Consider the following 24,830-nt stretch of genomic DNA (forward strand, 5'->3'; position numbering starts at 1 on the left):
CAGGACACATGGGCTCTTAATGGCACCATGGAATATCAAAGCTAGATACCATGTATACACACACACATACACACACATGCATATGTATGCATTAATATTTCTATAATTGAATCACTTCACTGTACACCTGAAACTAACACACCATTGTAAATCAGCTATACTTAAAAAAAAAAAAAAAAAAGAGCTACATACCCTTCATTGTACCAGTTGGGAAAATGAGGCCCTAAATTGAGATGTGACCTGGATAGGAATTCAGGCTCACTTTCTCCCTTCCTATGACACCTCCCATATGATGACTGATGATGATGGGACATGATTTTTATACTTTACACATGGACCCTCAACTTTATTCCTCCACCCACTGATCACAGTGAGTCAAGGGAAGTGAGCTGGGAGCAGCCTGGGTCAAGGAATTTAACAGTGATCAAAAGTTCTGTCTTCATGGGCAGAGTTCTGTCTTGTGTGTTCTTGGCTTGATTCTGAAATGGAATCTCGCCAGTTTGTGTCACTTTCCACTTACCTGTGTCAGGCACTCTTGTTTCCTTTTCCCTGGGTCCCTTAGAGACCTTGCAGCTGCTGTGTTTGTCCAGGCTGAAGGTGACAGGGGACAAGAGGGTGCAAGGAGCCAGGGCAGCAGGTCTGACCTGCAATCAAGCATTCTGCGTTCTTCACACTCTCTTTCTGGGCCCTGTGATGTCCAGGTATCTTTCCTGGAGGCCTTCCACTCTTGCTCATACTTGGGTCTTTTCAGAACCTAGAAACTAGGCTCATCAACCCCATTAGGATATCTCTGCTTCTCCAAGGTGGCCCTTGTATGGATGAAAGAGCTGTGGGGGAGAAAAACCAAGGAAACCAAACACAGATCTCAAAGTTGCAGAACCAGTGATGCCATCCATTTGTATCCCTTTGCAGAAACTGGCCCCTTTGGTTCTTATTCTTCATCAGCAAAATGGAGATACTACTTGCTTTCTCACTGGGATTTTGGAAGGCAGAACAAACATGCTTGTATCCTCCAGTCTCACTGTCATCAATATGTAATACTTGAAAATCAAAACTTTTATCATTTCATAAAAACATACTTCCAGACTCCAATCAACCCATCATTGGAACATCTACTGAACTCTTTCTTTTTTTTCTCTGTTACCTGGTCCTTCCTCAGATACTTTTCTTTATGTCCATGCAGCTCTTTCCAAATCTCTTTCAAGGGCTCTCCATAAAGTTTCCTTCCCTAAGCAGTACCCTTCTCCTCATTTTTTTTTTTCCAATAAGATGAACACAGATACCAAGCCCTTATGATCCTCATCGTCGTATACCTGAGGCATGGGGAAACTTGTGGGAAGAAAAGGGCAGATTAGAGAGTGTTCATTGTGGTTAGAGATGAGGGTATGATGTAAGGGAGAGGTCTTTGGCAGCAGTAAAAAGCAGAAGAGTTTTAAAAATTGTGTGCATGCCTCCTAAATAAAATGTAAACCTTATCTTCCTGCTGGTTCATATCCACCCTCATTCATATTTGGGATATTATTGGCTGAGAGCTGAAGCAAAATAGAAATACTTATTCACAAACAACACATTTAAGAAAAATGTTCACACTTCCTTTTTGGTTTTCTGAATGTCTAGTAACATTCTCATATGTGTATCCATGAGGTCTAAATATTGTCTTAAGAGAGTAGATCTTTAAAGTTATCACCCCTAAAACTGGCAATTATGTAAGAGGGTGAAAGGGCCAGCTAACCTTATTTTGGTAATCATTTTGCAGTATATATGTATATCAAATCATCATATCATACATCTTAAGCTAACATATGTTATATGTCAATAATATCTCAATAAATCTCAAACAAAAATATTGCCTTTATTTAAGCTAGAGCTGCTCGAAGTGTTTGCCTGAGTTGCCTTACTAAAGAGAAGAGAGTGAAGGCAGACAAGGAATGTGAGACCAAACCTGAAGAAATCTACTAAAAATCTGCGGTTTCTTTAAAGCCCTAGGTCTTATCTGGGGAAAAAAAATACATATGAATGTTGTCTTTTATGGCATAATCTATCTAAGCTTCTTTTATTATAAAAATACCTTAAAGTAGTTTACTCTCAAATTCTAGAAATATTGAAAGAACAGTGTGTGTATCATATAAATATTAATCTGTAACCCTAATGAATCCATGTCACTTGCGGTTCACACCCAGAGTGATCTCACGCTTCACAAAATTGCAGGCAAAAAAGAAAACCCGCTGAAAAGAAACTCTGTTCTTTTTTACCTGTTTCTCCTGAAGGATGTTGAAAGGGATCCAGTTCATATCTCCACCCAGAAGGACTTCTCATATTCCCTTTTCTTCCCTCCACAAAGCATCATCCACTACCACAGAATATTCCCTCCCCAGCCATCTTTCACAGAGCTTTTACTGTCTCTTCCCTTAAGCTCCTCCTTTCTCAGCTTTTTATTGTATGGATCTGATTAACCATTCTAGCAAAGACATTCTCCCTATTATCCCTCCTTTCAGTCCAGTCTCTGATTCTAGGAATAGGCAAGGACCAGCTGAGGTTGGGAATTAGGATGTAGAAAAGAGAAAATTGGACCACAAATGATAGCATTCTCACTGGTGGGCAGAGAGAGGGAGGGATATCCCTAAAGATTCCTATGTTAATAATGTATATCCTATCAGATATGGCTATAAAAATAGCCATGTTTTATTCCATACTTTGTATTGATTGCAGCTCAGTGTACCATTTGGCTCACACATTACTGGGTGGTTTTGTAGTTTATATCTATTAACTGACAATCATTATTGCTGCTGTTGCAATTCAGTTGCAAAGTCACGTCTGACTCTTTGCACTCCCATGGACCTGTAGTCTGCCAGGCTCCTTTGTCCATCATTATTACATTCCTTGTTTATAAACATGTCCCATGAGTGTGTTTATAGTGATAGGATGCAATATTTCATCCCAAAACTGTGCCTTTTAATATAAATGTAATATTTAAGGAACAGGTTTTTGGAGCCCATTCAGTTCAGTTCAGTCGCTCAGTTGTATCCAACTCTTTGCGACCCCATGAATCGCAGCATGCCAGGCCTTCCTGTCCATCACCAACTCCTGGAGTTTACCCAAACTCATCAAGTCAGTGATGCCATCCAGCCGTCTCATCCTCTGTCATCCCCTTCTCCTCCTGCCCCCAATCCCTCCCAGCATCAGGGTCTTTTCCAATGAGTCAGCTCTTCGTGTGAGGTGGCCGAAGTATTGGAGTTTCAGCCTCAGCATCAGTCCTTCCAGTGAACACCCAGAGCTGATCTCCTTTAGGATGGATTGGTTGGGTCTCCTTGCAGTCCAAGGGACTCTCAAGAGTCTTCTCCAACACCACAATTCAAAAGCATCAATTCTTCGGCACTTAGCTTTCTTCACAGTCCAAATCTCACATCCATACATAACCACTGGGAAAAAAGATTTTAAATGCCTATTCTGTTTGATAACACATTTTGTGGAAGATCAGGAAATAACAGACATAGTTCTCTTGATATCACCGTCATTGTATGAGCCGATGTACCTTTTTGACAAATATTGGTTGACTTCCCACTGTGTCACTTAAAGAAACTCAAGATCTTTGTGCTGAGCAAGTGAAACATTCAAAACGGACAGAATGAAAATAAAGCATTGGAATTTGTTTCAAAATCTTCTTAGTTAAGTGTTAACCATGTCAGATTGTATCTTATAAGCAGAAGAAATACCATTGTTATTTTTCACCCAGTACAAACATTAATCACTGTGTATACCTTTTCATTGGTGTCATATAAACTATTTGTCACTAGATTAAAACAACCAATTAGACTTTTCAATTAGTAGCATTTGTTTCACAGGTATGTTTAACAGGTACCTTCTATTCAAAAGGCTCTAAGGTAGGTGTTTGGGGTTGGGGGGGGGGAATCACTGAAAGATGCCAGGCAAAAAGCTAGCCTTCCAGGATCCTAAAAATCTGTGGCATTAATAAAACATTCCCACAAATAATTATATTACTGACTGGAAAGTGTTAAGTGCCCTCGGTTGAGAAGTGTTCAGAGAATCTTGAGAAGAGAGGGATGACTTAGAAATGGGGTGATCAAAGAAAGTTCATGGAAGAGGGTGCAGTTGACCTGGGCATTAGTGGATGAGTCGCATTTGGATATAAAGAAACTCGAAAGTAGGACGTTTCAAGAGGAAGGGATCTTAAAAGCAGGAAATGTTAGGTGGGAGATGGTGTTTTTTTAGCTGCTGTACAGGGTAAGGAAATAACAAAACGTCGTTTGAAAAGATAGTTTGGATCTTTTTAACGTAGTGGGGAACTGATAGTTCAGAGAGAGATAGGGACTCAACGGCGATGACAAGCAGAGATGTGACCCCAGACTCTAGAGTCTGTCAGTGGAGAAGGGACCAAACAATCTAGGCAGAGGGACCCCATCGGTTTGAATGGTCATGTAAAGAGGTCCTGGGAACAGTGAGACCTCTGTTATGGCCTCAGTGCATGTGAAATGAGAGAGGCTGCAAGGCAAGACAAGGCAAGAAAGGAAGGTTGCAGACAAAGGCCAAGGGAATTATACGCCAAGCTAAGGAGTTTGATGTTTGCCCTCTGCAGACACAGGAGCTGATGGTGAATTTGTAAGTAAGAAAACTCTGTGGGCAGGGTGGAGCCTAGGCTAATAGCAGTCGGCTGGCTTATACTATACAGGGCAGATCATAAATATTTTAGACTTTCTGAACCATGTATGATCTCGGCTGGGTATTCTTGTTTCTTTCCTTTTCTCTTTCTTAAATTCTCTCTTGCCTTTACTTGTAGGTTCTTTCTGTCCTTTCTTCTTTTTCATAACACTTTTTAAAAAATTATTTTTAATTGAAGGATAATTGCTTTACAATATGGGTTTATGTCTGCTGTACATCGACATGAATTCTTTCTTTTCTAAATTGTAAAAACCATTCTCTCCGTTGGCCCTCTGGAAGTGAAATGACAGAAGTAGCAGATAGAAATCAGACACAGGCTGTTGTGCAGAAGGTCTGGTCTAAGGCAGTGGTGATAGAGATAACGGTGAGGAGATGCGTGGGGACGGATCTGAAGTAGAGTTAGATTCAGCAGTTGTTTGATGATGGAGAAATAGGCAGAAAAGGGAAAATCAAGTATGATTCTGAGGCTTCTTGCTTGAGAGACTAGGTATTACTTCTCACCAAGACTATGCTTGTCCCACTAAGACTTTGCTCTCACCAAAACTCTGGGGAGCTTTGAGAGAGGATGGACTCAGTTTTGAAGCTACAGAGGTTGACATATCTGTGGGTCATTCAGGGAAAGGGTGTCTGGGGACAGTTGGCTCCATGGGTCTGAGGCCAAGTTTCCTCCCGTGCAGAACATATGCCTCATGGGAAGCCTCTGAGGCAATAGGTCAGAAAGTATGGAGCGTCGTGAGAGTCTACAGGACTGGAAAGAGCTGGTCCTGAGGAAGCTCAGACTGGCCCCAGGGTTTGGGATGTTGGAGCGGCTGAGAGTGGTACCTGGGAAGACCAGGTAGGAAGCTCTTGTGATCATCATCTAGGAAAGAGGGAGTGGTATCTCAGATTGAGAGATGGCAGTGGAACAGAAAGAAGGCAGCAGCTGGGGATGACAGCATGGGGCAGATCCTTGAGGACTTGGCAGTATGTGCCTGGGGGAAGAAAGAGGCCTTCTGTGAGCACCGTCCTCGAATTCCCGTGTCGTGGGACAATGCCCCCTCTAGTCTTTCTTCTTCTAGTTCTTGTCTTAGAAACCTAGCTAAGTGAATAAAGCTCACAGAGCATATAATCTGACTCCTTTCATAGTTTCCATTTTTGTAAATGTCCTCTTTTAGAGTAAAGGATGGCCGTGTGCCGTCTTGCAAAACCCTTCGCATAATCTCCATTCACAGAAAAGGGAAATGTCAAAAAAAAAAAAAAACACTTGGTAAAAGAGTTCTTTAAAAAGACTTAAGATTTTGGAACTAGGTTACATCCTAACCAAGGACTTTAAAATTGTCTAGGTCTAGGGTGCGCTCCCAATCAAGGTGAACTTGCATGTCATCAGCTTCCCTGAAATGTGGCACACTGGATCTCAACAGTCACTCGTGGCCTTATTTAGCTCCTCTTCCTTGGAAGTTTGAATGCCATTGAGAAATGGTAACTCTGTACACATGTCTTCCCAGTGCCTTTAGCTGCTGTATTAAAACACATATATAACCACCTCTGTCCACAGTGCACTCACTCTAACACTCAAGATGCTTGGCGGTTAGACTAGAAAGGGCACAACACCGTTTTTTTTGTCTGTTTGGCAATTAACCATTCACTGGCTTTTTTTGTTGTAACATGCACTTCCTTTCTCTTGTTTTCGTTCAAGCTGTGTACGCCATGGAAATTAATGTGGAGAAAGACAAACAAACAGGAGAGACCAAGACTCTCTCTACATCCACCATTGGCCCAGAGGGGGTCCATCAGAGAGGAGTCAAAGTCTTTGATGATGGTACCAAAGTAGTGTATGAGGTGCACTCAGGAGGCACCGTAGTAGAAAATGGAGTGCACACATTAAGCTCAAAGGATGTAGAAGAGCTTATTCAGAAAGCTGAACAATCAAGCTTAAGAGGAGGGCACGTGTCAGAAAGGACTGGGATTGCAGATGGGAGCCTCAGCCACCCTAAGGAACACATGCTCTGCAAAGAAGCCAAGTTAGAAATGGTCCATAAGTCTAGGAAAGATCATTCTTCTGGGAACCCAGGGCAGCAGGCTCCAGCCCCCAGCACTGAAGGGCCGGAGGCAAACTTGGATCAGCCAGTCACCATGATTTTCATGGGCTACCAAAATATCGAGGATGAAGAGGAGACGAAGAAGGTGCTAGGCTATGATGAAACCATCAAGGCCGAGTTGGTCCTCATTGATGAAGATGATGAGAAGTCATTGAGGGAGAAGACGGTGACAGACGTATCCACCATTGATGGGAATGCAGCCGAGCTGGTGTCCGGGAGACCCATCTCAGACACCACTGAGCCCTCATCCCCTGAAGGGAAGGAAGAGAGCTTGGCCACGGAGCCAGCCCCAGGTACCCAAAAGAAAAAGCGCTGTCAATGCTGTGTTGTCATGTGACCACTTCTTTCTTCCCCTTTCTTCCGGGCAGCCTCTGTGCTCTCCACCACTTACGTAGACCTCACTGTACCACTAACTGCGATACTGTGAACTGGAAGCAAACACCTGCCTTGCCTTGCAGTTGGATTGCTTTGATCCCTCTTATTTTTTTCCCCTTTCGTTTTTTTCTCCAGTTTCCTCAGCTCAGAGACAACATGCATGTGTGTGCTTCACTCTTTCCAAGAACCTGCTTTTCCTCTAAACTTTTCCTTGTGTCTTCAAGAGGGAATCGGTTCCTTACTGCTCGATTGGAATGGACTCTTCATATCAGCCAGTGATCTCGTAGCCTTAATTCATTTGACTGGAATTGAACCCGTGGGCACCAGGGGAATCATTTTGTCGTGTTCCTATCATGTAGTCACACATCGCCAGGTTGCTGATTTCTCACTTGCCTCCCTTACTGTGGATCTTTGCTTTTATATTTTATGTGGCAAAGTGCTGTGGGGTCTAGCCAGACGCTGGTGTAGCCAAAAGTGGACCTTACTTAGTTTGTTCGATCTAGGGTGATGCTTTTTGCTGCCTTACATAAGCTTCCAGGTTACAGTATTGTGCATCTCTGGCTTCCCTTCTGTTAAAACTGAAATGAAGTTGATGTAAAAGAAAAAGAACCCAGTGCTTGTTACAGCTGAATTGTAGGGACTAATTCCATAATCTGCCCATCAACAGCTGTCTCTCTTTCTTATGACTTAACTGATGGACCCTTTATATAAGAAGCACCATTTTTAACTTTCTAAGGACATGAAACAAGCATTGTTTTGAGCATCAGTAGTGATCTCCAAACTTAGGCAAATCCATGAACCTTGCTTTTATTCTCTAAAAAAAAAAAATAGTGTAAATTTTTATATTGTTTTCTTTTTCATGGATATATTCCGTTAATCTGTTTTCAATGAAGTGGTCATTTTGAGAAGTTTCTCTGTAGTGACCATATTTCTAAAACAGTCCTTCTGATCTACAGTGGTTGCTGGGATGCTTCCGGTCCATCCATTGTGGACGGTGCTGTTCCTGAATTAATTCTTCATTCACCTGCCCTGTTGATTCCAGAGCTTTCCATCTGGACTCTTTTCTTTATGTCCCCACGAAAAAGAGAATGTTACCTGTACCTTCACCATGTAGGTTTATCCACCACGCAAAATTAAACTTTAAAATGTAGAGAGACAAAGAAAAGTTTCAAAGATGAAGAAAGATCTCTCTTGTCACCCTAAGTACTTTTAATTCATTCCACAAATACTGATAGAGTGAGTGGCACATAACTGAGCTTCTTCAAGCATGGTTTCCTCAACTTATAAAGATTCCAGAACATCAAGGGTGGTTTTTATCTAGAACACAATAAACAGTTCTTTAAATGCTTAGCGTTTCTCCCAAAGCAAATAGTCACAGGTATAAAAGAACCAAAGGGAAGCAATATAATAAAATAATAATAGAGCAATGAAATAAAGCTGTAGCATTTGACTTGATTTTAAAACAATATATCTTTTAAGTTTTTTGCCAAATATTCTTAGTATTGTTGCAGATAATTCACAAATTTATCCATGTTCCATAGAACCTAATTTTTAAAAATATGTGATAAGAGGTACTAGATCACGTTCAACTTCTGTGAAGAGTATTGAGAGGAGGCAAAAGCAAAGTGACCTGGAGAGAATTTTATTACAGAATCAACTCAATTTGTCCTAAATAGCTTTCTTAGTGCTAAATTGATTATTTTTAATATATTGGCTTGAAATTGTTCTTATTCCAGTTAGAAGGGGGAAAAACAATATTTTTTAGTTTTCAAACAATTACATTTAATGAGCACAAAATAAATCATTTTATCACCAATATGTAAACCAAAAAAAAGTTTAAAAAGGGAAAAAATAATGAGCTAAGTTCTACTTTCTAAGGTGAGTCCATCCATGGCTTGATTTTGAACAGCTGAGGGAATTCTCTCTAAATCTCAGGTTCAGCAAAGCAGCTGTTTTTGAATAAAACTGCTCTATTATCTAGAAATAATATCTGGTTTTGCTGCCTATAAACCTCACCACTTTCAGCTTCATGCTCCTCAGTAAATGCTTGTTTAAGCATCATTTAAAAAGTTAGAAGAAGACAAGCCAGAGAAACCTATTTGTATAGAAAAAGAAAGCAGCTTCAATGTTTTGGACAATCTCTGATTTTAATAATTTATTTAGAAAGAAATAATCTAAAAGTTTCCCATAACTTTTTTTAATCCCCGTCACTTGAGGATGAAAACTATTCAGTATGAGTTTTTAAAAGCACAGTTAGTGAGTAGAATGATAGAATTTAGCCTTGGGCATGTTGTTTGATAAACAGAACCAGAGTTTCTCGGGACAGATGATTCCCTGATCTGACCTGAGCTTCCATCAGTGAGTTAGTTTTTCATGAAGAAAATTTTCTGTACCTCTCACTACAACACCACACATGAGATCTAACAGACCAGTGATATTCTGTGCTCTCATTTATTAATAATTAGTAGAGGGATTAGCAGATTATATGAATTAAAGCTTATTCTCTGCTTTTACTAGGGAAACTTATGATTTAAATGGTTTTTCAAGTAAGACGTGTTACCTTTATGAAAAATGTTGTGTGGCCACAAAAAATGAAGATGTGTTTGAATATGGCATATATATTTGTATAGCTCGCCTCGTTTTCCTGTCACAGTGCGGGATTCAGACTCAGCCAGTCCTTTAATGGGATGAGACCTATAATCGCATCTACAGCGAAAAGGAACTATCTTTCCTAGTGAAGATATAAACAGAATTGTGACTGTCAACATTCTACCTTCCCTGTTGGTGCTGGCATTGTCTCTCTAAAAACTTCATGATGTATGGCATCACGCCCTTCAAAAATTCAGGGTGTTGACCTACATCACCAGACTAATTAGAGAATCAGTAAGAAAGCTATCAGTACAAAACCATGGTCATTTTTGAGGTCATAGTTGGACGTTCTTTCCAAATCATAGACTCAGAACCCTTTTAAATGGGAAGAGGGAAAGGAGGGACATTTCATTTACTTATAAATAGATTCTTAATGGCATGAAATTAAAAGATTCTTTTAGAGTTAAAATGTTAAACATAAATCTTGCATATCCTGAAAAATTGTGGTGACTTGTATACCCTTGACTTATTTTTTTCTCTTTGATGTACAATAGGAGAAAAGAAAGGGATTTTCTTTTTTCACTCTGTGCTTTATTTACTTACAATTATATTATTTTCCTTATATAAGCAAAATTAGTTGCCTCTAAAAGTGATTTGACAGTGTCCAGTGATGTCACTTAATATTGGGAGTAAAGAGGACAAGACACTAGGAATTCCTTTCTGGCCAAACCCCAATCATGGTTTCCTAAAACTATCCAAAGGCTTTCAGAAAATACACACAAATTCTGGAGTTGATTTGATTTGACTCTGAAATGTTAATGATGCGTATCGGCTTCTGATCCCTGCCTAGTCCATTTTACTTTTTCTGGAGGTAAATGTGTTTTTCCTAAATGCAAGGAAACTTTTATTTGGTTAGGGGTAAGTTTTTTTAAAAGGGGGAAAATATCTATATATAATTTCCTAGAGATACAGTAGCATCTCTGGAGCAAAATGTTGAGGCCAAGTCTGAAAACAGTTTATTTCTTTTCACTTCATTCAGAATTTCATTTCAAGGGATCTTAGAACACCCTTGATGATGACCATTCATTTAATGCCAGTGAACCAGTGAGTAGCGAAAGAGGGGGCGGGAATACAGTGATAGAGGCAAAAACTGAATCACTAAGTCAGTTCTTCCTTTTTTAAAAAAAATTAACTCTCTCAGTGTAAAACACAGACAAACACAGGCAAAATACACATGGAGGACTTTACTTTTGCTTTCACTTAAAATCTAGAAGCTCAGCCATCTCTATTTGTTACCAGACCCACTTGTGGAGTTCAACCCACCAAAGGGCCCATACCTTGTGGGAATATTCTCATCTCCTGCGATTTTACTTTGTTTACAGCAAAAACCATTCCAAGGCAAGACAGTTTTATGTTGTACTTTTGCAGTGTACACGTTCATCATTGAAACCAAGAATTCTCAGCATGGTTAAAAGATAAGTTTCAGAAACTCTGTAGATACGTAATCTTTTAGAAGCTCCTCAATTTATTAATCAAGGTATATGTAGCTCCGCTGATGAGGACCGAGCCAGAAGGCACCTCTTGTGCTATTGGATAGTATTACTATGACCCAGCGCATACATGGAATGATGGTATATATCACAAAACAATTCTAAGTAATGAGCAGGATGAGATCTTGGATTCCTGGGACCAGTTCATCTTCATTGTGAAGACCTCTTCTGGTCTTATCAGGAAAACTTCCCTGCATTTTCTTGGAAAAAAGAAAAGTCCATCTTTTATGAGGAGCATGATGCTGTTATATATCTGTATTTTCATAGCTTCAGCAAACTCCATAATATAATCCCCATTTTAATAGAAACCAAAATACTTATTATTTGAATGTAGAGAGGCTAGAATAAAAATTACATCCTAAAAGTTTCCAGGGGTAATTTTCCTGGGGAATCCTTGGATCAGCCTCATCCTACCACCCCTTAATTTTTATATGACTTAAATAGGCCTCTGTGTCCCCTCTCCACTCCAGTCTAAACAGTCTGAACTGTAGCACAAAAAACTTGCTGTCAGTGTGAAAATACCATATGTATTTTGAGGGGACCACAGACTTTCTGCATCAAAGATCTGGGCAGCCTTAACTTTTATAAAAGAATTTTCAATGCTCTCTTTTACTAAGCAGGGAAACAAAATGTTTCCTGAAATTAATGACTTTTTTATATTTTGTGACTATTTTCTAAGTTTCTACAGGTTCATCTTTTCCCCATATTGCCTCTTACGAGTCACCTGGGGCTATTTTTTGCAAGTCATTGCATTTTTATCAAAAGAAAAGTACATCTCATGAACCGCAAAATTCCCTCTAGACTTTAGGCAGTCCTTCTGGAGAAAAAGAACAGAAACACAGAAAGAAATGAATGACAGGGTGGCTTTTGTGTTCCTATGGCTAATGTACTGTATGGTATATATGTTTACAGAATGTATCTGCCTTGTGATGTTAACAAAATGAATGACAAAAAAAAAAATGAGTTCTGATGTGCCATTTGAAAGTTTGCCTTAGCATCGCTGTTTATGTTCTTTTCTGTCCTTTCAAAATCACAGGTTGTATTCCAAAGCTGTATGAGCACAACATTCTCTTCCCCACCCCTACCCAGCCCTTCTTTAGAGCTATGAATTCCCTCCCAGGAGCCTGAGGCAGAACCTTTCAGTTCTGACCCAGGGGGAATAAAGTAGGCGGAGCTTGGGCGTTGCTTCTGCCTGTCTGCTAATCAAGCACTTCCTCGTGTTCCCACCTGAGCCTGCACTGTCCCACTCTGACTTTCCTGGGGTGGGCCCCTTGCAAGGTGTGGCCTCCTGCAGTCCTTCCCGCCTTAAGGGAGGTGAACTTGTGGACCCCCTACTTAGATCTGGGCACCTGTTTCTAAGCACAACTGGCATAGCTTTAAAAAGCAAAGCAAATGAGATGGGCTCACATGCTGTGATTGAGCCTTCCCTGAGGGGTGTGCCATTCTTTGTCGTCTAGGACGAGTGGTGTGGTATAGAGGGGAATAGGGAGTGGTTATAGAAATGGAATAGTTTATGTTTATTTATTTTTTTAAGGAAAAATATTTTTATAATGAAATCTAGACGAGTTATAAAGCTTGACTTTGAAAATACCCTTGATTGACTGAGTTATTTCTCTGTTCCATTAAGGTAACTTTCTGGTGAGTTCTGTAACACTAGCTCAGACCTTGGGAGGCATGAGCAGAGGTCCTGTGACCTGCCCCTACACCAGCAGATCGAGGTTGTACGATCAAACTTTCTATACCTGTCATTAGATAACCTGTTATACAGCTTGATAGCTCTCTAGGCCACACCTTTAATAATGCAGAATGATCTTTTGGAAGGAGATAGCTGTTTTAAATGAAAGCCAAGCCTAGCAATTATCAAAGTCTAACTCTTTCACGTATTTAAGGAGTAATTGCGACTTGTGAGGTTAAGGGACCGCTCACAATACTATGGTACATTTGAGTTATTTATGTGAAATGGTGAGTCAGAGGCATCTGGCCATCTGCATAATGTACACAATAGACATGAATGTATAAACCAACAGTATGAAACTTACCAAATGTTATTGGCCTTGTAAATATCAACGAGGCTGCATCTTATTTCCAGAGTTAAGTAGAGACTGGAAAGGATTATCCTTATCCATCCACAAAGGAGATACTGAATTTTTAGAGTTCTTAGATTTTTTCCGTAATTTTCTACCAAGTTCTTGAGTTCCCATCACAGTCCTATTCAGGCTCATGAATATCTTCACCCACACCTGTTCCTCTGTCTGACTCACACCAGAGGTCAGAGGTCAAGCCTCAGCATCTGCTCCCTTCTCCTCTTAGACTCGTCTCCCAGGAAGCATCCTTTCCTAGGATGGGGTCATTTTCTGCTACCCTAAAAGACCAAGATCCTTTTTTCCAATAAGGCAGGGTCCTAAACCTCTCCTTTTCAAGCAAAATAACCCCTCTGGTTCCCAGACAAATCATTTTAGTTTTTCCATCATCAGAATCCCTCCAGCAGGCCCAACTCAAGTCCAGCTGTGAACCGTACTGTCATGACAACTCCAAAAATGAAAGAGCTATGTAACTGTCTGAGGGGGGTAGGGAGAGCCAGTGTGCCCTTAGCCTCTTGTTGCTATGGGAACCTCTCAGTTTCAAGATGAGGTGGTCAGGGAGACATCCAGTCACTTAGTTGTGCAGCATGTCTTTATGTACGAAGAGGCCACCGGGCAATGCCTGATAACTATTCCATGTGCAGCTCCAACTCCAATTCTGTGACATCCCCTTCTGGTAATTGGAAAGCGTTCTCTCCTTGGTGGAGTCCTGGAACATTCATTCCTCCTCTCAAGCTCCTGACTTAATCCCATCATACAGGGGTTCGAGAAAATGTTGTGTCTGCTGCAGCTTTTCAGTGAATGTAGGTTGTTGATTGGAATGTTCAGCTTTAGCAGCTCACTCGTGGTGAGTGACATCTCTGTAAATATATCCATTTTGTGGTTGGTTGGGGGTGGGATGGGTGGGGCGGGAGACTGTCGTGCTTACTCGGAACTAGACTTGCTGGACTAGCTGCTGTACTTTGCAACCTGAAGTGTACCTTGACTGTTCTGTCTCCTTCAGATGAAAAACAAAACAAAAGCTGACTTCAGAAATAACACTGCCAGCAACAGCCGATGCTGTACTTGTAGCTTCTCTCTGTTCCTCTGTACAGTGTTAATAGACAATAAACTGCCTTTTCACTGCATCTACCTCTGTGTGTCTGTGCCCACATTCTTTTCCCCCTTCTCACCTGTCACGAGCGGACTTCAGGCCAGACCTCGTGGGGAGCACCTCCGACCGTTCACTAAAACTCCACGCTAATCCAGTGCTTTTCAAACCTAAACCTGCTTCAGCATCACCCGGTGGCATCTGCTAAGAATGTAGAAGTTCAGCCACACCTCAGGGACTCAAATTCAGATTCTGGGGTGGGGCCCAGTAGCCTGCCTGTTTAGTGATGTCTCCAGGTGATTCTGATACATACTCCATCTAACCCAGCCATGTGTTTGGGGACCTCTCAGTGGGAATCCTGTGGCCTGCCTGTTCCAGCTGGTTTCCACATTAACTAATCCTCTCTTTAACCCCTTCTTGCACACCTGTCTCCACACCTGTCACCCCTGTTCTTGTTCCTTATAAGCCCTCAGCGATGGCACTGACTTTGATCCCATGGGTCAAACTCGGTCTGCCCCTTAGTAAGTGTTCATCCAGTGCAGTCTTCTAAACAGGAGCCTCTTAAGACACCTGGGGGCTTTGTTTCTCTTCTTTAATGCTATATCCTCTTTCTCTAGAATAGAGTCAGCAAACTTTTCATGTCAATGGCAAGAGAGTAAATACTTTTGGCTTTGTGGGTCACATGATTTTCGTCACAACTGCTCAGCTCTACCAGGAAGCAGCCATACACAATGTGCAAGTGAATGAGTGGAGCTATGTTGCATGAACTTTATTTACCAAAACAGACTGGGGGCCAGGTTTGGCCCTCAGGCAGGTAGTTTGCTGACCCTGGCCTGAGACAGAGCCTGGCACATAGTAGGAACTCACTGAAAATTTAAAAAGTTATTGCATGAAAGAGTGAACAAAGGACAGGCATGATGACACCTGCAGAACGGTCACAGTTGTTTTCTTTGAGGCCATGAAATAAACGAAATTCGTTGGGGCATTCTCATCTGTTGGGTTTTGTGGTAGATTTTTCTGGCTTTTTTTTTTTTTTGCGTGTCTTTATGCCTGGAAAGTAACTCAAGATTGAAACTGGAGCGGTGCCTCGGACTACCAAACTGAAATTAACAAGAGTTTCAGCCAATAGACGTTAAAGAAGTGCAAGGACCTCTTGTCCTTGTCGAAAGCGCACCGGGCATATGAGATCTGGGTGGTCCCTGGGCATCTATGCATTTGATCCTAGTGTTTGTGGAACCACATCTTATCTAGTCTATCCTCCACAGTGAATGGCAAGGGTTCTTGACATTATTCTTTTTGTTAATTGAAAAACTTGTTAAACAAAAGGCTGGAACCACGGTAGACCATTATACACCCCCAACTCTAGGGCATATCCACAGTGACATGCTGAGTAGTGTGTGAAAAGCTGTGTGCTGATATCCATTCCCCAGTGTTGCTGTGAATTAAGGGAAGTTATATTTACACAAAGCACTCTGTCAGCTGGAAGTGGATAACGAATGAAGTTTACTTGTGATGAGAAAGTATCTGTTCCTCTACTAAAGATCTTTTCTCAAATGTAAACATAATAAGCTGTTCAGAGGTGTTTCAGAACTAGTATGAAAAGGAAGCTGCTTTTCCTCCATTGGGTTTGTGACATATTATATTGAACCATAGGAAGTCGCCATTTAATAAATCAATAATGTGGAATAGTGACAGTTCCATATAATTCAATCTAATAATTCTTTTAGATCAGAGATCATTTCCCATTATGGAGGGCAAAAGATTAGCCGATAAACTAATTATAGCAGGAGGAATTTAGATGAGGAAAGAACTGTGGAAAGGAACATTGTTCTGTACTTAAAACTAGGCATTTCCCCTGGATAGGTAGGATTTCCTTTAATCTAACATTGACCTTTTGAGGTAGACATTGCTAATATTCTCCTTAATACATGAGGAAACTCAGTCAAGGAGACAGTAAGGACGTTGCTCAATATAGCAGAGCTAAAAATTAGAATGGAGGTTGGGGAGCAAGTTTCAGGCTCACCTCTCTTCCACATAGAAAGCTCTTGTTATGAGAGTGGTGTGGGGATATAGCTGAAACTGGATACAGAAGGATTTGGATAACAGAGCTATCTATGCAAAAAAAAAAAGACAAAAATGGCACCAGTCCTTATTTTGTACCTTTATCTACTCAAGCAAAGGCTCAATAATAACACTGCCCTCTGGAGGATGGGAGGTGTCTATGCAGCACTTCCTTCCCCAAAGAAAAGCAGTCACGCTTATCTGTTTGTCTCCCTGGTTGTTTGGAGTCCTCTTGTTCTGCTTGATATTTTTCCTTCCCCATTCATAAAAAGGATGAATGAAATTTTAAATCTAGGAGTGGCATGTCCATTTTCAAATAAGCAAAGGAGGTTTTGCTGCTGTTGTTAATATTGTTATTGTTTTGCCCCTGTTGTAAGAGCTTAGAGGAACAGTGTTCTGTAGCACTGTGCAAATCCCTCTTGCTATATCAGCCTTCTGCAACCATCAGTAGAACACACTGTCTCCCCAACAACCCAGATCCTCTCCCGTTTTTCTCAAACAGTGTCAAGTCCTCCACTATATGGACATCACACAAAAGCCTAACTTTGCTATTTAGAACTTAAGGCTATGAGAGCTCAGATTGATCATTGAATGCAGAAGTCACTAAATGGTTAGCCACCAGCTGAATCTGTGGTTATGTTGGTTATAACCCGTGGTTATGTTGGTTTTGCCTGCATCATGTTTTAAAATGATTTTTAATTCACTGCCAATAATAATAATAAATTAAGAGGAGTGTCATTTCAGAGATGGATTTCCAGCTTCTCTTGACATTTCAGAGGTTCTGTCAACCATGGGACTCTTTCCCTGGCTGACAAGTATCTGGATCTGATGGTGGCTGCGTCCTTCAGAGGAGTCACACTCTCTTGCTCACCATCCCCACCCCTACTTCCTATTACCTTACTCTTGGCCAGTTTCCTTTGTGTATATTACCTGCCTGGCACCTGTTGATGTATGGTAGATTAGGGAATCTACCATAACCTACTCATTTTATGGCTGGTTCCCAGATAAGACTTACCTAAAGGGAGATGGCAGAGCCAGAATCAGAGATGAACTTCTGAACTTCTTTGGAAAAATAAGGTTTTGCGCTAGGTTTGGATTTGAATTTGATGGAAGCATTTAAAAATTTTGAACAGCCCATAAGCAGAAAGCCAATATCAGAATTTGATGCTTGTGCTTTTTACCAGAAGGACCCACATGACTTTATAATAATAGATTATCCCAAGGGTGGCAAACTCATTTACCACTCAACAGGAAAAAAATTCATTTCCTATGACAACTTCTACTATATAGATTGTTCTACTCTCTGTTTCTTAGGTTAAATGAATCATGTCATGTTTTAAGAACTTTGTGGCATCATGTCTTATGGTTGAAAGTTGCATTCATGAAAAATAAAAATTGTTGTAGTCAACAACCATTGACTATCTCTGGGGTTTTGTATCCCTTCCTAGGAAAAAGTAGCAAGATGCAAAGGCCATATGTGTTTAAATTTAACTGTGATTTTCTTTTCCCTCCTAATCCTTAGTCTCTTATTGTGCTCCTGAGATCATGTGGTCACAGAATAGTAATAGTCTTTAACTTTTACTTTCTTATCTTACTAAGTGTAATAATCAGTAGAAAACTTAACATTTCAAAGACCTGATGAAATATGACTCTTTTCTCTCCTAGCTTGTCATCAAAAATCAATGTGATCTAGTATTTTCTTTCTAATATAAGACGATAAATTACATTTTCCAACTTTTTTTTTTTCCCACTTCTGAGTCACCAAGTATAGACAATATGAGCGGCAGACTTACCCTTTTAAGGCCAGGATTCTTAGGTCAACCCAAGAACAACCCAGAGGTGACATAAATCCTGAGGTCAGTGTGAAGTGTTCATCCATCAGTATATGCAGACTCATATTCTTTCTCTGAAAGAGCTTACTTCAGACCAGAGTGCAAGGAGCAGTTCAGTCATGTTCTTTCTCTCTGGAAGACTGACTAAATCTTCACTCTATTCAGAGGCATGATATGAGATGCTGTCTCATAGTTTAGCTCAGTTTTTCCTAAACTTGGACTTTTGGTATCACCTTAATTATTTTTGTCCTCTGTGTGTACCACCTGTGGACCATCATTTACTCTTTTAACCACTTTTTTTACTTAAATGGTAACTTTGTCACCCTACAATAAGTAAGTAGCTGGGGTTCAGACAGTAAAGAATCTGCCTACAATGCAGGAGACCTGGGTTTGATCCCTGGGTCAGGAAGATCCCCCGAAGAACGGCATGGCAACCCACTCCAGTATTCTTGCCTGGAGAATCCCATGGACAGAGGAGCCTCGCAGGCTACAGTCCACGGGGCTGCAAAGAGCTGGACACATCTGAGCAACCAATGCTTTCACTTCCAAGTAGGTAGCACACGCCACAAAAGCAACTGTTGAAACAAATGTAAATCAGCATTATTAAGTTTCAGCTGCACGCAGCTGCCTAATAATATATACAGTTACCTGAGACCAACCCTTTCATCGTTAGAGAGAGGAATAGCCAGATTAGAGACTGTACCCCCATCTGTTTGATATAATCAGATGGCGTGAAAGATAATGAAAACCATAATCATTGTCTCACTGTGTGGTTCAATGTTGTTTAAGGCCATCTTATATACCCCTTTGAAGGGCATGGCACCCCACTCTGGTATTCTTGCCTGGACAATCCCAGGGACAGAGGAGCCTGGTTGGCTATAGTCCATAGGGTTGCAAAGAGTCCAACATGGCTGAAGTGATACAGCACATATGCCCCCTAAAATTTTGGAAGCACTGCCTTACCTCATTGCATTCCCTTAAAAAAATCCCAGTTCCTCATTTTGAAGATTAGGATGAGAAATACAAAGTGACTTGCTCAAAGCAACAGGAAATAAGAGCAGAGGCACAGAGCTGGAATTCAAGCCCAAGTTGGGATGACCTCAGATTCTTCCTGTTTTACCAGGTGCCCATCATGCCATTCCTTTTATAAGGAATGAATCGAATACATCAGCAGCAAACTTAAAACTCTCCAGGAAAGCTCTCCATCGTTTAAACAAAAGTAACATCTGTTCCAGTTAGAGCTGTCTCTGGCATAAGCAGTTTTGCACTGATAGGGATCAGATCTAATTGGGCTCCTTCTGCCTTACTTGAGTGAAGTTGCACAATCAGATGTGAATTTCCAGATAGAGCAGGAAAGTGATGCAATAGACAAGCACATGGGCCCAGTGGCTGCCTCCACCGTAAGGCACTCTGGCCTTCAGCTTCAGTACCTCTCCTGAGCTCTAGTAAGCCCACTCCTGCTCAGCAGACCTCTTGATTAACTCTTGTTGAGTCAGGGATATCGTCAATGGAGGCTGCCAAACTGAATGAGCACTGGAGAATGAGCAGGACTTAATGGAGAAAGAATCACTCAAGGACATCTTAACTTTCTTCTTTTCCCTTCCTTTCCCATCCCTCCCCTGCTCTGCCCTTTTCCCTCTTCCCTTCTTTCTTCTCTTTTCTTCTCTACTGAATGAGTCTGCTTTTGACACAAGGTACTCTCCCAACTGTAGGATGAATTGACCTCAAAAAGTTCATTAATCCTCTCAGAAAGCACCATGTTCTCTGGTCCTCATTTCTTGCTTGCTGCACATTAGAATTAGAACATTTTCTTAAGAATGTAATTCTACTAGGGCCCCACTTCAGAGATCTGATCTAATTGGTATGGATGAGGCCTGGGGCATTTATTAAAGGGCTCCAAGTGATTCTCATGGGCAGTTAGGGTTGGAAACCGCAGCACAAAAGATCCCAGAGCAGGCAGGAGTGGTCCAGGCTGGAATCCTTGTCTCAACTCTGCTGCTGCTGCTGCTAAGTCGCTTCAGTCGTGTCCGACTGAAGCCCACGAGGCTCCCCCGTCCCTGGGATTCTCCAGGCAAGAACACTGGAGTGGGTTGCCGTTTCCTTCTCCAATGCATGAAAGTGAAAAGTGAAAAGTAAAAGTGAAGTCGCTCAGTCGTGTCCGACTCTTAGCCACCCCATGGACTGCAGCCCACCAGGCTCCTCCATCCATGGGATTTTCCAGGGAAGAGCGCTGGAGTGGGGTGCCATTGCCTTCTCCGCTCAACTCTGCAAACCAAGCAAAAGAAAAAAAAAAATGTACGCTTTGGCATCTGAATCAAAATCAAGTCCCAAGTCTGTCACTGGTCAGCTTGGTGATTTGGGGGCAAGTTACTTCAATTCAACAAGCCTTGGTTTCCTCCTTTTATGAAAGGAGAATAGTACCTATACTGTAGGATTCCTGGGAATGTTTTCAGGTCTTTTCTTTCTGCTTTTCCTTTCTCCTTTCTCTCCCATTACAAAAGAAAAGTGAGGAAGGTTGTAGGGGGAAAAGGCAGCTGAGAAAAATAGAGAAATTAAGTCAAGAGAAAAATGAAGTGAAACTAGAGGTCTCAATCTAGCATAGATTTCTGAATGTTTATTTCTCTTTCTCCCATTTGTTTGAGCAATTCAGCTTGTAAAATGTACAACACAACACTACTAGTAATTATCAACCATACCCCTGAATTCTAAGTTCTTGGGTCTGTTTTTAAAACAATAAAAACATGAGATGATAGAATTGGCATTTGGAGTTTAAGGGGACCCGGGTCTGGGCTCTCTCCTAGATACACCATTTACTATGTGACTTAGAAGAAGTCCTTTTTCCTCTTTTGGCCCCAACTTTTTCATCTAAAAAATGAGTAATTTTACTGGATGACTGTTAAGAGGATTTTGAGTGACATCCTAGGTGGATGTCAACATCATAGGTATTTCTCTATAGTTAAAGGAAAGGAAAAAAACATCAAACTGAGAAGTGTTTTTCCTAAAAGATGCTAAAATCCCTGGCCTTTAAAAGCCAACACATAGACAATCCTCTGCAGCCCTGGCCTGGCCCTAGGAGTCCCTGGGCAAATCCATCACCGCCTTGCTCCAGGGCCTTTCCAAGCCCAGTGGGAACCCAGTAGCCATTTTCCTGTGTGTGAAATTCAGTGGGGCAGACACCTGATTTACCAAGATTTATGGTTCATCATGGTTGAAAACAAGAATTTGGATTCCATTTAAAAAATATAAACAGACTGGCCTTATCAGGGTCCTGACATCTATGTGCCCCTCTCTCTCCTGATCCAGAAAACTCTGGAGGATTGGTGAAGACACACCTAGAATCTCCAGGGAGTTGAGTGCAGCAGGTACATACCACCGCCTATCTCTTCTAGATGGTTTCTTCATAGGAACCTTAAGGATTGGAGCAACAGAATGACAGTGCTTCGCTCTGGGTGAAATAGGAGCTCCTCCTCTCGTGCTCCAAAGCTGAGTGTCCAGGGTAATAGGATTTGAAATCAATAAGCGAGTTCTGCTCCTTGATAGCTCTGTCCCTTCGGGCACAGGCTCTTAGCCTTTGTGTTCTGAAGACTGTTTACTAAGCACAGGCAGACGGTGTTGATGCAAAGAGCTTCAGAAGCAGTAGATTAAAAGCCAGTCAAGGAAGTTCCAGATCAACAAGGTTCGTTGGCTGAAGCTTGGCTGAGGACAGTTTGAAGTCTTTTCATGTCTCAGGAGAGAATTCCCCTTTCTGGATGCCAAAAGGAGAAGTGAGAATTCTCAGATTATGTCCTGAAGCCATGGCTAGGTAATGAAACCCTTCACTGCATATGTAGAAACATTCATCATCGCCGAGGCACCCAGCTCCCAGCTGAATAAAACAGAGAATTCCTCCTATATCCTTTCCTTCTAGAATCCTTCTCTCTAAAATTCAAAATTTGCTAAAATGTGACATCTTCTCCTCCATTTCTTTTCTCCACCAAACTTCAGGTCCCCTTGCTTACTAACATAAATTTGCATTTTTACCAAAGGAGTCCTCCACCACCCTCCACTGGCCACATTCTCACCCAGCTTTACTCATGCTATTTCAGACACACCTAGCATAGGCCCTTTCCTCCCCACATTTTGGGAAGTCATAGCCATCCAACTCAACCCAGCTGGAATGCCTTCGTCTCATTCTGACCCCTCATTGCCTGCCTTCCTCTGAACTCCTGTGTCCATCTATGTGGCTGTGCCTTTATTTGGGCCTTCTGTATTCACATAGCCAAAGACTCATTTTCTAGCTCCAGAAATGGATCAGGATTAGCATTTCTTCTCTTGAAATTTGTTGATTTCATCTTGAGACACAGACTTACTGACTGTGGGTTGAAAACACAAATGAAGATTTAATGCCAACTAATTCCTGGCTCCCATATCTCAGTGGGAAGCACGGGGCAGGAGTCTTTGTTTAAAAAGGGCGGTGGGGGAGGGAGAATTTTTGTTTTAGTTTTCCTCTCCTGGTCAGTAAGAAAGAGGCTTGGTATTGTGCTGACAGCCATGGGTCTTCTCTTATCAGGCAAGAGGAGAGACTGAACTGAAATCAGCAGTTTCCAGAGGAGTTTAAAGCAGAGCACAGACAAAACAGTTTTCTTGTACCTCGCAGGACAAGGGTATGTAGGTGAGTGAGGGCTTAGTACTTTAGCAATGGCTGGGCAAACAGACAGTCACGTCATCCTGAGGATGTCCAGCTCTGTAAGGATTAGGCTGCTGAAGTACACCAATTTAGCTGATGGGAAATGGGACTAGAGTTTCCCAGCAGGGCTACAGTGTATGGTCGTTCAGGTTGCTCACTACATAATCCTAGAGGGCTCCATTCACATAAAAGATGGTGTAAATGGTGCTCTTTGAGTTGTTCATTGCACGATGTGCCCACTGTGCATGCTTAGGCAGAGACATGCTTAAGTAGTATGTAAATTCTTTAAAACACATAGGTGAAAATCACCCAGAAACTTACAAACAAAGCATTAAACCCATAGTAAGCTTGCTGTCGTGTGTCAGGTTACAAGAGCCAATTTTAACTCTGAGGACTACAGACTAACTCTTTAGAACCAGTAACCAAGACATACTCCTAGGAACGAGGCCTGTTTTCCCTTGATTTTCCTCCAGTTTAGCACAGTAATAAACACAGGGTATGAATGAATGGGTCATGGTGTCATCACTGAGAAAACGGACCAGAATGAGAAGTAGGGCCAATTGCTCTTTGTTCTAGGGCATAGGCATTGCCCAGGCACAAACATTCACCAGTGGCCAATTGGAAATCTTTCTGTGAGCAGAGTGACCATATGTCCCACTTCGGATGTGTTTTCCCAGCCTGATTCTCAGTAGTGTTACAGCTGGGATGGTAAAGTGTATGGTCACAGTACCTCCAACATGCAAATGGGCATCTCTGCTTGGTCAGCATCCCTGCACCCAAGACTGGCCTTTCCTTCCATCGATCCTTTGCCAGTTCCTGGGATATGGACACAGTGTTGTAGACACAAGGCTCCAGGCACAGCGAGAGCCCTTTCTCCAGACAGACTGATACGAGTCAGTGCTGTGGGACAGTCCACCAGCACATCAGATCATTTCCTTTTTTCTTTGCCATTTATAATTAGCTCCATATTACTATGGGCACTCAGGAAAGAGGAAGAATTAAAGACAGAAAGCAGAACATTCTCAGGCCCGGTACTTCTTAGCCAGCTAGAGACTCAACAGAGGACATTGGCTCTTGGCTTGTGCTGTTTGCCTGCTGCTCACAGTTGTCGCCAGAGAAGATTCATCGTTGGGTGTGTTCAGTACTTATAATTACCATGGACAGCACATGAGAGGGAGAAGGGTGACTTAAAAACCTGTGCAGATGTACGTTCATCCAACAACCATCAAAAAACTCACACAAAAGACAGTGGAGATGCTGCCCGGGGCCTGAACCCATGGTGCACGGGGGCTCAGAGTTCTGATTGTTGAGTCCAGCTGCCACTTCTTTGTGCCTCTGTTCCTTTACACATAAAGTGGTGATGAGCCTTAAATCTCTTGTAAAGTATTTTTGGACACTGCCTGGAAATCACAGGCAGGGCTAAACTATTAGCTGTTGGTAGGAGTAGTAACCACAGCCTTGAGAATTAGAGAGCAAACCCTAGGAATGGTAAGAAGCAGGGATCAGGAACCATTATTCCTGGGGGCAAATCCGGCCCTTTGTCCATTTTTGTAAATAAAGTTTTATTAGAGTTCATCTCTGCCCATGTGTGTATATATTGTCTAGGGAAGGAAGCCCTATGGCCCACTGAAACGTGAAAAATCGTCTCATACTCTGTGCTTACGCTCCGTTGAGACCCCATGGTCTGTAGCCCAACAGGCTCCTCTGTCTAAGGAATTTTCCAGGCAAGAATACTCCATGGGCCACTCCCACTCCTGGGGATTTTCCTGACCCAGGGATCAAACCCACACCTCTTGTGTCTCCTGCATTGGCAGACGGATTCTTTACCACT

At 41.8% G+C, this 24,830-nt stretch overlaps 1 protein-coding gene across 4 annotated transcripts in view; it reads left to right on the forward strand.

Annotated features, from left to right (window-relative positions):
* Nucleotides 1–24,830, forward strand: part of AKAP2 (A-kinase anchoring protein 2) — a 370,807-nt gene that overhangs the window by 149,399 nt on the left and 196,578 nt on the right. For 3 of the 4 annotated variants that reach the window (XM_018052575.1, XM_018052577.1, XM_018052578.1), the window contains one exon: nt 6,353–7,048. The exons of the other annotated variant lie outside the window; for it this stretch is intronic. In XM_018052575.1, coding sequence (XP_017908064.1) covers nt 6,353–7,048 — 696 coding nt within the window. The remainder of the gene's footprint in view (nt 1–6,352; nt 7,049–24,830) is intronic. 4 annotated transcript variants of the gene reach the window in all.

Source organism: Capra hircus, chromosome 8 (assembly GCF_001704415.2).
Source record: "Capra hircus breed San Clemente chromosome 8, ASM170441v1, whole genome shotgun sequence".
Lineage (NCBI taxonomy): Eukaryota > Metazoa > Chordata > Mammalia > Artiodactyla > Bovidae > Capra > Capra hircus.